This window comes from Cololabis saira, chromosome 5 (assembly GCF_033807715.1).
Source record: "Cololabis saira isolate AMF1-May2022 chromosome 5, fColSai1.1, whole genome shotgun sequence".
In the NCBI taxonomy this organism is placed as follows: Eukaryota; Metazoa; Chordata; class Actinopteri; order Beloniformes; family Belonidae; genus Cololabis; species Cololabis saira.
The window spans coordinates 1,405,438-1,419,212 of NC_084591.1; the positions used below are offsets into that span (position 1 = coordinate 1,405,438).

The window sequence follows — 13,775 nt, forward strand, 5'->3', positions numbered from 1 at the left end:
CTTCAGGTATTTATGAAATCTTCTGCAAAGAAACCTTCGGCGTGAAGTCCAAGAACCTGGAGTTCGGCCTGCAGCCCTACAAGATCCCCGAGACCCAGACGGTACGTGGAGCCGGACCGCTCGCTTTCTAGTTGTTATTATTATTATTAATATTATTATTATCATTATCAATATTATTATCAATGTTATTATTGATATTATTATTATTATTATTATTATCATTATCAATATTATTATCAATGTTATTATTGATAATATTATTATTATTATTATTATTATTATTATTATTATTACTATTATTATTATTATCATTATCAATATTATTATCAATGTTATTATTGTTATTATTATTACTATTATTATTATCATTATCAATATTATTATTATTATTATCAATGTTATTATTATCATCATTATTATTACTATTATTACTATTATTATCAATATTATTATTATCATTATTATCATTATTATTATTATCATTATTATTATCATTATTATTATTATTGTTATTATCATTATTAATATTATCATTATTATTATTAATATATTATTATTAGCATTATTATTGTTATAATTATTATTCTTATCAATATTACTATTATTATCATTATTATTATTATTATTATCATTATTACTATTATTATCATTATTATTATTATCATTATTATTATTATTATTAATAATATCATTATTATTATTATTATCATTATTAATATTATTATTAATAATATTATTATTAATATATTAATATTATCATTATCATTATTATTAATAATAATATTATTACTAATAATAATAATAATATTATTACTAATAATATTATTATTATTATCATTCCGCACGTTTTTTCGTCCGTTAATGCTGCCCGAACCGCAGCTTGCACCCAGGCATGGCATACGTCAATACGTGCATCTTCATCGTGGCCTCAATGGGCGTAACTTTTCTCAGTCAAAAGTGTTACCGTGGCAACGCTAGCGGCTAGCTAGTGGAAAATTCAGCTGCTTTTTGCTCGGCCATAGCTTATCGTAAAGACATCGTTCAAATGTTCAAAGACTCGCCGCGCTGTGGACAACAACATGTTAAAATCTCATGAAGCTGCGGTTTACAAACATGTAAGGTGGAAATGGCCCCATTCATTCCTATGGGGCTTGTTACCATGGTGACAAAAAACCTGTTCATTCCTATTGACGAGTAAAGGAATGAATGCAGAACCAGCCTGAACAGAACCACCCGCAAAGCCATTATTAATAGACCAGCGGCACTTGTGGCCAACGCCAGAACTGCATATATATATATATATATATATATATATATATATATATATATATATATATATATATATATATATATATATGCAGTTCTGGCCAACGATATATATATACATATATATATATATATATATATATATATACACACACACACACACACGGGTATCACCTGTACCCATTTTGCTGGATAAATTATTGCCCATAAACAATATAATTGTCAACATTATTGAGTAGGGCTGGGCGATATGGACCAAAAGTCATATCTCGATATTTTCTAGCTGAATGTTGATACTCGATATATATCCATATTTTTTCTGTGCCATAATTGGGGTTTCCCCCAAAGCATTATAGCATAGCATCTCTGTTAGCATCTCTGTTAGCATCTCTGTTAGCATCTCTGTTAGCATCTCTGTTAGCTTCATTTTTTCTGAGGCAAACCCTTAAAAAAACAGTCAGTTTTAATACAAAGCCTCGTGCCAAATGTCACACAGGTTCCTTTATTAACAGAGGTCTGCACAATATCAACATGTATAAAACAAATGAAATAAAAATAAACTGCCTGCGTATATAGAATAAAAATGCTTCTTGAATAAAATTAAACAAATATCTCTTTCCTGCATAACAATTAAATTAAAATACACTGTGCAATTAATATAATGTAGACAGTAACAGGCAGACTTTTCCACTGAGGTTGACAGTTGTGCAAATAACAAAAAACATTTGTGCAAATCTCAAATAAAACATTCAAGTCAATTCGTCACAAAATAAACTATATCAAAATCATAAAAAAAAATATATTTTTTTTAAAATCGATATAAACGATATTGTCTCGTACCATATCACGTTTGAAAATATATCGATGTATATTAAAATCTCAATATATCGCCCAGCCCTATTATTGAGCCATTTACAATAATATAATGATAATTGGCCTTTATTAACCAGTCCAACCAGAATCAGAACCTTCCCCCTGTGAAGGTCCATTAACTCCCCTTAAAGGGATTGTGACATGAAAAACACATTTTTCTTGATTTTTTTTTTTGTGTTTTGTTGGGTGTCTTGACATCAATTACACCCAAAAAAACCGAACTTTTAACATTCAGTGTATTGTGTGCTTTCTGGGAGTTTCCGCATAATTATGCAAAAACGGCGCATCTGGTTGGGTGGCGGACCGTTACGTATAGACCCGCTAAATCACCGCCCCCTCCACCCAGCTCCCGGCCCATCACCTATCCTCTCTCCGCTGGAGTCCTGGGAGTCCTTGAAATCCAACATGTTGAGAATAAATCATGACGTGTACAGAAAACAAACTGAATACATAGCTGGTCTGGTAATCTACATTATTGCTTATGCTGAGCAAAGACTAGTTGAGGCTAACGTTGAAAACGTTATCGTACGGTATACTGTAAACAGTTTGCATATGATCGGCAAGACAAAATCACATACCATTGATCCACTCTCTGCTGTGTGCGTCGTGGATGAACTTGTTGTGGACTATCTTGAAGTAAAAGATCTACTTCGGGATCTGATTCGAATAAATGCGCATTAGCCGCCATTGTATATATAAAAAAAAGTTTTGGAATAAATAAAAACTATTGCCGTGTCCTTCGGTGTTGCTATGGCAGCGTGAGATGCTGTGAGGAAAAAAACTAAGTTTTCGTTCATCTGAGGAGGAGCGGGGAGTTTGGGGGAGAGGAGGAGCGGGGCAATGATTGACAGGAAAGGGGGAAAAGGACGCGTTTTTCACTGCGTAAAAAACACCGTCATGAAAAAGCCAGGCATGGAGTACTGGAGTGAACTTTTTCTTATTACACCTTTTTAGACACATTTGAGGGATATTGGCCAAGACTTTTAATAGTGTTAAAAGCATGTTAAAAATTATGTCACAATACCTTTAACTCTGAGACCCAGACGGTACGTGGAAACGGAGCCGGACCGGTCCGGCTCGGACCCGTCCTCCCCGTCCCGGTGCTCACCGTCTCCTGTCCCCAGGTGTGCTACCTGATGCCGTCCTCCAGCCCCCGCTGTGCCCAGTTCCCCCGAGCTCAGGACAAGGTCCACTTCTACATCCGTCTGAAGGAGCTGCGGGACCAGATGAAGGGCCTGGCCCCCGGGGGGGAGGTGGTGGAGACCCGGTACCTGTTCGACCTGCAGCTGGCTAAAGGTGAGGGCTCGGAGGTTAGGTCCTCAAATCAACATTACATACATTCATAACGAGGAAAACACCATCTTTTTCTCACCTAGAGTTAGGGACGTCTCCCATCTAAGCATCTTTTAGAAATTATTTAGGCATAAGCTTCAACTTAACCACGCGTCTGCTATTTTAGCCAGTTATTTTTGCTTTTCTTAAGTTTCTTTCAGCTGATAAGTTTCTCTTTTTTGACAGTTTGGTTTTAACGCTGATCTTTTTAGTGAACAATTGAAATTTTGCTTCACAATTGTGGAAACCCTCAACATTGAACATAGACAGTTCCAATCATGAACATTTAAACAAAGAAAACATCAGACAAGACAAACACTAAACAAAAACCATTAAAAAACATTCCTAAGAAACCTCCTCTCGTTATTCTGTACTTCTAAAGTCCCCGACCTTAAAAGCCGGTCCCCGACCGAGTGGGTGCTGGTCTTACGCAGACACCTTTTTCGCTAACCCCAGGTTAGTATACACAGAATTTCACTCGTATTTTACAAAAAAATACTTCAATACCCCAGGTATTTAAGTAAGAGGAGGTCTCACCCGTCCCAAGTGCCTTCCCTGGCCCAGGGACCTCGTCACCGGACTCCTGGACCAGCGCAGGACCAATCTCCTATTTGGCCCCGTTCCTAAAGTCGGAACGGCTGTCGACAGTTTTAGATGGCCTGTTGGTTTGATCCTACACAGCTCCAACGTCACAGATCTTGAGGTCTCGGGTTTCGGCACCAAAATGTTAGGTCCTCAAATCAACATTTACATAAATTCATAACGAGGAAAACACCAGACTGTTAGAATGATTTTCAAATACGCTCCTGCAGGAGGGGGAGAGCACAGTGACAGCAAATGCTTCCCCAAAGATCCTCCTCTGCATGACGCTTTTATTGAGAAACTTCGGCAGGAAATGATCATATACGGACTGTCAGTGAATAGATAATGGACAATTGGAAGAACACACATACGGAGGTAACAGACATCGAGGTTAAAATGTCACACATGTGACATTTCAGTTAAAGCGGAACTAATCTGGTATGGTAGCTTAAGTTTCTAAAAAGAACACAAAAGGTCAGTGGGCCACATGGGTCAAATGCTTTTCAGACTAAAACAGGAACTTTGTTCGAGGTTTTTAACAGATGGTCCAGGCTAACCTTTGGTTAACCTAAAAAAAAACACTGGGACAGTTGTCCCAGGACAGTCAACCCCCTGAGTATATCAAAAGCATATGACGGTTCATAAGGACAGAAACTAGTTCAAAAGTTTGATTAATCTCACAATTCCCTCCTCTTGTCCTTTTGAAACTTCACAGTAAACAAAATGCTCATCGGTTAGAGTTCGTTGGAGTTGTCGATAAATAGACCTCAGAATACTGGACTAAGGAAATCTGCATTGGTCCTTTGCACTTAGAATGATACAGGTAATGAAAACACAGAACAGTACCAGGACAGTAATAATCGGAATCATAATTTTAGTCATTATGTCAGTCCAGGGGTCGGAAGTCAGCCAGGATCCAAAAGTGGTGCCTGCTGAGCGTCTTCTGACACGACTTTGGCCAACTGACGTAATTCGGCTGTAGCTTTGGTAGGGCTGGGCGATATGGCAAAAAAAGTGATCACGATTTTTTTTCTTGAATGATCTTGATTTTTAATCACGATTTTTTTAAATCAGAAGATCCCCCCTCCCTTCTGGAATAAAATAGAAAGAAACCAGATTAGTTTTTTTTCTATTAACAAATAAAGCAAATAGCATGTTTTAACAAGAGCCATATAGAAAATGGCACAACAAACAGGTAGTTTTAAGCAGTTTAAAAAAGTTTCAAGTAGTTTTGGCAGACAACATTTTTTTTCATGATCATTTAGAATCAGAATCAGAAAGGGGTTTATTGCCAAGTTTTCACACGAGGAATTTGTTATGGGGATTGGTGCAACACAATACAAATATAAAAACAAATATATAAGAGATAAAATAAAATAGAATGAAATGTATACACAATAAAAAGTATAGACAGTAAAATAAAATGTAGACCGGAAATGTACAAAATGAGGTTTTAAAGTGCCGGGTGAGTCTGTACAAAAGTGACTTAGCAACTTAGGATAGGTAAAAAGTATAGACAGAAATGTACAATGAGGTTTGTAAAGTAAAGTGCCGGATTTAAAATGTAAACCAACCAAAAAATGCGGTTGTTCAAAGTTTTTCATTTATTTTGCCTTTTTTTTCACAATTGCATAGATAAAATTGCAATGACATTATTAACAACAAAAACAGTAAACTCATGAGTTGAGCCACTGTCTAGCAGCTGGCGATGCGGTTGCTTAAATTGACCAACAGGTGGCTCTCTAACATCACAGTTTGTTTACTGTGCGTGACTCTGACGCTGGTTAGTAATTAAGGAGTTAAAACTCACTCGCCACTTAGGGGACTCAGTAGCCAGCAGAAACGGCAGTAGGAGCATTTATTACATTTATTAACTGTAGTACCGCTATTATGAGAGGTTATTTTTCACAGTATTAGCCTAAAGGGACTTAAGGCTGATTTATGGTCCCGCGTTGCACCAACGCAGAGCCTACGGCGTAGGGTACGCGGCGACGCACCGTACGGCGCGCGTCGGAACGCGGTTAGGCTTTCGTTTTAATACGAACTGATTAAACTGATTAAATTTTGTAGTGGGTAGCCTGAGTAAGGACGTACCGTTTTTATGGTGACAAAAGAATCATCATGCTGAGCTCTGCTTGTTGCCTCTGAGTTCCGACACATTCACTCCGCTGAGCGCGCACACACACACGCACACGCACACACACACACACACACCCATGTCGGGGCCGCAGAGTTTCTCTATGAAGTCGCCGGTGATCAGATCAGTAACTTGTGTACAAGCAGAGCGAATCACAACTTTAATGAGTGCGGTTCAGTTTGACATTATTGTCAGTTTATGAAAAAAACATTTAATATTATTAAAATCGAAAAATAATATTTATAGGCTAAAAAAATAAGCGTCATTAAAGTAGCCGGCTGGACCTTATCGAGTAGTCGGCTATATGACCAGCAGCCGGCGCTTGTGGAAAGCCCTGCTTTAAGGAACGGACCAGAATTATGCATGGAATGGTGAATAAACGTAAAACACAGAGCTACGTACGTCTCCAGTCTGGATCCTTACCGACTGCCGCGGCATGTCATGCGCACGATCAATTAATGCAGACAGCGTGGTGCCAGGAAAGCGGGTTGTGATTGGTTGTCGTGCACTTTGCTGCAGCATGTTTTGCACGTGATCGAGAAAGTATACCCACAGCTGATCACCGTGATCGAACTTAATTTGATCGCGATCACAAATCGAGATCGTATAATCGCCCAGCCCTAAGCTTTGGTAACATTACTTTCATCAGGGATGAAGATACAGCAGTGTTCCTAAATTACAACAACAATGTAAGTAAAAAGTTTGAGGAACAATTTCTAACATGTCAGCATGACTCATTAGTGGAAAAGTTCCTTCCATCTGTCTGACTCCTCTCCAGCTTGTTGTAGCCAGTGAGTTTGGGCTAGTCATCTTCTTCAGGCCCGTGGCTGGTGAGTAGGCGTCAGATGAGTTCTTCAGCGGACAAAGGTTTTGATACCGTCCGACTTCCGGCCTACTCAGGGTCTGGAAAGTTTTTATACTAGCTTTCACTGTGACTGGTGAACCCACGTAGATCATTCAGCAGCCTTTACTGCTGTCGGTGTCGCAACCTGGACAACAACAGGGCCGTCCTGACGGGGAGATGACCTTTCACCACTCGAATCAGGATCTGGTCACCCAGTTTCAGCAGTTCCTGCTTAGGAGAGAGAGGGAAGAAACCGGCAGCTTACAAGAACTTTGAACATTTTTCCAGCAAACAATTTACTCGAGAGTGGATCTGCCTCTTCGGTTTTCTCTTGCCATGGTTCTCCCTCCCATAGAGGGAGTTGGAACGGGCAACCATGCACCACCCAAAGGGCGTGAGGCCTGATGGCTTTGGGACGATTCTCATATACATTTCAACTAATGGCCGGCATTCGGGTCATGGTTTTCCAGTTTCATAAAAGTGGGACAGTTGTCCCAGGACAGTCAACCCCCTGAGTATATCAAAAGCATGTGACGGTTCATAAGGACAGAAACTAGTTCAAAAGTTTGATTAATCTCACATCGGAGACCGGGTTTACCGGGTTTCCCGGGTTTCCCGGGTCCTGTAATACCTCCTCCGTCTTCTTCTGCAGAGGACGCCAAGCGGCTGGCCATCAAGGAGGAGCAGGTGGACCCGGAGTACGAGAGCTGCAGCGGGCTGCGGGACGGGCTGCGGGACGGGCTGCAGGACGGGCTGCAGGACGGGCTGCAGGACGGGCTGCAGGACGGGCTGCAGGACGGGCTGCAGGACGGGCTGCAGGACGGGCTGCAGGACGGGCTGCAGGACGGGCTGCAGGACGGGCTGCAGGACGGGCTGCAGGACGGGCTGCAGGACGGGCTGCAGGACGGGCTGCAGGACGGGCCGAGCTGCTGACGGGGAACCGGGCCGCTCTGGTGCTCAGGTAGGGCTGACCCGCCTCCTCACCCGCTCACACACACTGATACAAATATTGTGCTTGATCTACTTAAAAAAAAAAAAATCAACTTTTTGCATGAGATTATTATGTAGATCAAGAAAGACTAGTCTTTGTATAAACTACTTAATTTTATGTATATTACAGAAAATTATTATTATTATTATTATTATTATTACAGAAATACTGCTGGTTCAGGAAAAAATGCACAATGTCTTGTTTTTTGAACAAATGCAGATTAAGTTCAAAACTAGATGTTTTCATGTAAAGCAACAAACTTCATTTTTAATTGTTAATATCACAGATTTAAATATGTTATATTTACATGATTAGATTTATTTTTTCCAGTGTAGGTAAGTCTGACCCGCTCACGCTCACTTGAGTCTTGAAAAAGAGGATCGTCTTATAATCGGGACAATACGGTATCGTATTGTCCCGATTATAAGACGATCCTCTTTTTCAAGACTCAAGTTTGAAGAAAGACTTTTTGAACACCAAATTAAATTTTTATACAGAAAATAATGACAGTACATCTGAAACAAATGATTATAACAATATATTGGAGAGAAAAAGCATGTTATTTTGACTATTTGAAATCATTATCTTGAAGTTTGCATCATAGTGGAGCAGATTATGACCCGGATCGTTCAGTTGCGGATACAAGCATGAAAATTGGTACACATACTCGTCAAACCCCACTCTATTCAAAAGTACCGCGTGCCACGCAAAATTTTAAGGGGACGGCCCCTAAAATCCAAGATGTCCGCCCATAAATGTGGTTTTTCCTTTATAACTCGAGATCCATCGATTTTAAGCCCCATAAATATATTGAATGTGATTATAAATGTGGGCATTGCGGAAATTTTGGTACCAAGTACATGTCTGTATCTATTACGGTTCTTGTAATACAGCATATAGCATATAGGTACTTTTACAGATTCGGGAGCAGGGCCGGATTTAGCCTGGCTGACTAGGTCCCCAAGTCTGCGGCTGACCTCAGGACCAGCTACCATCCATCTCCTAAGTGCGGATGGGTCTTCCGTAAGCCCAATGGCACCACCATCAGCCTTGATGATGGCATTTGCCTGCTCGTGAGCTTGATCAAGGGCAAGGGCAGAGAAATACCTATTGGTTTTATGGACAACAAAGTTGCCATTCTGGAACTCTTGAGCCAGTCCTGGATGTGTATTCTCTAGGGTGAGCATGTCCCTGAGGTGGATAGGCAGCCACCGTGCATAGTTGGTGTTGTTGTTGGCAAAGAAATAAGGTATCAACTCATTCAGTGCCTGGCAATAGAGAACAAAGTTAGCCTCACGGAAGGACCTGATGAGCAAGAAAATGACCAGCTCCATAGACAGCACCATGTACCAATACTGGAACTGTGGACTTTGCTCTTTGCAAATGTCACACCACTCTTCAAAGCTCAATGCGCCATCAATGTTATCCGTCCAATCGGCACAGCTGTCGTTATATGCAGTTTTAAGGAGCTTCTAGAGGCTGCAGGCTGTGACCTGATGCATTTGCCTTGTCTTGGTCACACTTGCAACTGAAAGGAAGGATTCTGCAGTGCCCAAGGATGCTACACCTGCCTCCACCAAGGCACCAGTCCAACAACTGTTGTATAGAATTGATCCCAGGGACTTCAGGGCTGCCATCTCAATATGGAGACCACCGAACATAACAAGGTACTTGTCTTCTCCATATTGTTCAGGCCATTGCCACTGCACCTGCTTTGCCAGGGCATAGATTGGCTGGTCAGCTGTGATAACAGGAACCTGGCAAGGGTTGAGATGTGCTACAACATCCCGCACTTTCTCCATTACATGCTTCACAGTAGCAACGGAATGAGCTTGGTCACGGAGCAGAGGAAGTAATGCAGTAATGCTCACTTGAAACTCTGGACTTCTCTTCATTGATGCATGGTGTGCCGACCATGTCAGGTTCACGGCACCATCTATTTCTTCTGTCACCATGACCTTCTCTAGCCACTGGTACTCAAGTGCGATTTGGGGCCCAATGCCACCTGTACCTGTCTTTGGTATTTGGCATTTTGGTGGTAGGGGATTCTTTGTTTTAAAGGAGGCAGGAAGAATATTTGTGAATGTGTCAGGCAGTTCTGGAACTGACCTGACTTTATCTGGTCCAAATCGGATTTTCTGTCTCTCCTGTCCCCCATTTTCCTGAGTGGGATGCTGGAAGACGGAGATGCTGGTCCCATGGAAGGATGTTGTGGCAGTTGTTGCGGATGGGTTGTGATCAATGTTGTCCATCACTGCAGTGGTAAACAACCCCTTACGGAAAATTGGTGGACAGACCACACCGTCTTCTACATACCTACTGACTGCAGCACCCCCCAACTGGGCTGAAATCTCCAGCACCCTGTCATACGAGATGCTGAGACCATGCTCATGCATCATTTCTACAAGACAATCTATATCTAGATTAGCTGACACTGAACCCCATGCTGAGTTACACAGCAGTGATGCCACCAGTGTGCCCTGGCTGTGTGCTGACATTCAGTCTAAATTCTGCAATGGCCCCATTGGATGCATAGAACAAAAACATGCATGCCAAAAAAATGTTTCGTAGTTGCTAAAATGATTATTTCAAGTTCATGGCACCCATCTTGAACACTGGACTTAGAATTTTATAATCCTACTTAAAACCCAACTTTAATAACCCTACTTAAAAAAGGTTAGGAAAAAAACATTTTCAAATTAGCCTACAATATTCACTGAACAACAATCAATGTTCAAATGTCTATTTCTCCCGCGAGTCTGTAAAAGTACCTATATGCTATATGCTGTATTACGAGAACCGTAGTAGATACAGACATGTATTTGGTACCAAAATGTCCGCAATGCCCAAATTTATAGTCACACTCAATATATTTATGGGGCTTAAAATCGATGCATTTCGAGTTATAAAGGAAAAACCACATTTCTGGGCGGACATCTTGGATTTTGGAGGCCGTCCCCTTTGAATTTTGCGTGGCACGCGGTACTTTTGAATAGAGTGGGGTTCGAAGAGTATGTGTACCAATTTTCATGCTTGTATCCGCAACTGAACGATCCTTGCTATTTTTGGCCTTAATCTGCTCCACTATCATAACTTCTCCTCAGCTGCCAGTTCACCTGCAGATCTTCCACCCACTTTTCTCCAGATTCTCGCTACGTTTCTCCATTTTCTGTTATCTCTTCTCTTATTTTCTTCTCTTTTCTTTCTTATACTATTTCTTATTTTTCTTCTTCGTGACGGGTTCACTTTGGCCTGGGGAGTTTAGTTCAGCATTCGCTTTACAGATATCTGGCGCCATCTAGTGTTGTAAATGGGTATAACGTCTAGACCCCGAATGTAAGACGACCCCCACTTTTTCAGTCTGATTTCAATGTAAAAAACACCGTCTTATATTCAGGCCAATACGGTAGTAGCGCGTAGGGCTGGGGATCGATTAAATTCTGATTCTTAAGATTCAGAATCGATGATCAAGATTTGATTTGGGTTAGTGTAGGGCTGCACGATTAATCGTTAAAAAATCGCGATCTCGATTCATGCTTGAACGCAATCTCATTTCCAAATGACGACGATTTAATTTTTTTTTTTTTTTTTTTTTTTAAAGATGGCTGCATAAAAAAAGGACTAGGCCTATGTTCCAGGTTGTTGTAGTCCTGTCATGGGCAACTATCATGTTGTCATGTTTGTTATATTTTGTTAACGATTGTGGATTACATTTGGAGAAACATCTACCTTTCTCATCACCTGACACATATTGCACATAAATATTGTTAAAATTGTTATTGTTAAAATTATTTAAAGACAAGAGAGATGTTAATTGTTTTTATGTTCAATGTCAGCTGTTACAGCAAAAAGCAGCCAGAGGAATAATTTGTTGCCTCAGAACTACAGGATCTGTTACAAGTCTTTCTGAAAGGGTGTTCAACTCAGGGAGGAACAAATATTGTTCAAAATTGTTATTATTGTTTAAATTATTCAAAGGTTTGTGTAAAGAAGACAAGAGATGTTTATTGTTATTATATTTCCGTTCAGCTGTTGCAAAGTTAAAGTAATAAGTGCAATAAATTTTATATTGGAAAAAAATCGTGAGAGAATCGTGATCTCAATTCTAAGCAAAAAAATCGTGATTCTCATTTTGTCCAGAATCGTGCAGCCCTAGGTTAGTGTTATTAAAACTGTTTTTTGAGCTGTTGCATGAATGATATGACTGTAGTTCTGCAACATATTAATACTAGTATTATATTGAGATTCAACAGCAAGTATTGCAGCTAATGATGCTGTAAGGACCAATCAGCTCCCAGAATGCTGATAGAACTGAAACAGAAACATCGTGTAGAATTACCAAACAGATCCAGGAGGAAACAGAGACGATGAAATCAGTTTTAGTTTTTCCCATTTATGAGAATTTGGCTTTAAGCATTTTATGCAAATGTAACCCCAAGACAGTATATAAAGTAATGAAATATAGACAATTTATGCAATTATAACTGAAAACTTTAATGTTTTCATACTTTTAAACATATTTAAAGGCAAAAACATGGCACCAGTTATTCTTGTGTCCAACAAAACATTCCTTTTTTGGGCAGAAACAAAAAAATACCAAAAGTTGTAATGTAATGAGGAAAAAAATGTAAAATTAAAAAAAAAAAAAATCAATCTGGACATCTAGACATATGAATCTATTTTTAGGGATTAATATGAGAATCGATTTAGAATCGGAAAATCGATCTTTTCAACACAGGCCTAGGCCTGTGTTGAAAAGATCGATTTTTCCGAATTAGAATCAATTTTCCGATTCTAAATTGATGGTTTTATGCAAAGGTAACCCCAAGACGGTATATAAAATAATGAAATATAGACAATTTATGCAATTCTAACTGAAAACTGTAATGTTTTCATACCTTTTCAACATATTTAAGGCAGATTCAGACGTCAGCAGCTGCAGACTCGGGTTCCAGGTCCTCGGCTCCATCGCTGAACCAGACGGGAATCCACCCGGGTCCGGACCGGGTGCGGGGGGGGGGACTCTCCACCAACCAAGAACCAGAAGACCTGGAGGAGACACGAGGAGGAGGAAGAGAGGAGGAGGAGGAGGAGGAGGAGGACTCTGGCTTGCTTTCTCTTATTTTCTGGACTGTTGTTTTTGCGTTTTGTACATAAGTTTCCAGCGGTTAGTTAATTTTGTATTTTAATCAAATGTTATTTTCCGATGTATTAACAGGTTGTTGGACTCTTGGGTGTCTTAATAAATCTCTTCTAAGCTGCTGAGGTTTCTGCTTGTTCCAGGGTCTGGTTCCTGATTCAGGCTCCACCACCACGAACTTTATACAGACAAATAAAAACGTTAACGGATCAAATAGTCATTCATATGGAAGAGTATCAGGGCCAGGCAGGAGAACAATTTAAAAAATATATATATATTTTTTATTATGCACTTCGAGAAAAATGTTGAGAAAAAGGTCGAGAATAATGAAAAAAGTCAAAATGTATTTCAACTTTATTCACAAAATTTTGACTTTATTCTTGACGTATTTCAACATTAATCTCAATATTTCGACTTTTTTCTCTATTTCAAATTTTTCTCAACATTTTGACTTTTTTCTCTATTTCAATTTTTTTCTCAACATTTTGACTTTTTTCTCTATTTCAATTTTTTGACTTTTTTCTCTATTTAAATTTTTTTCTCGACATTTCGACTTTTTTCTCTATTTCAATTTTTTTCTCAACATTTCGACTTTTTTCTCGATATTTCA

At 39.5% G+C, this 13,775-nt stretch overlaps 1 protein-coding gene across 4 annotated transcripts in view; it reads left to right on the forward strand.

The window, feature by feature from the left end:
- Window positions 1–13,473, forward strand: part of tdg.2 (thymine DNA glycosylase, tandem duplicate 2) — a 43,018-nt gene extending 29,545 nt beyond the window's left edge. For 3 of the 4 annotated variants that reach the window (XM_061720743.1, XM_061720741.1, XM_061720745.1), the window contains 4 exons: window positions 7–101; window positions 3,264–3,435; window positions 7,687–7,995; window positions 12,942–13,468. In XM_061720743.1, coding sequence (XP_061576727.1) covers window positions 7–101; window positions 3,264–3,435; window positions 7,687–7,967 — 548 coding nt within the window. In that variant the 3' untranslated portion in view covers window positions 7,968–7,995; window positions 12,942–13,468. Of the gene's footprint in view, window positions 1–6; window positions 102–3,263; window positions 3,436–7,686; window positions 7,996–12,941 lie in introns of all 4 variants that reach the window. The other variant, XM_061720742.1, reaches the window with a different exon arrangement.
- The last annotated feature ends 302 nt before the right edge of the window (window positions 13,474–13,775 follow it).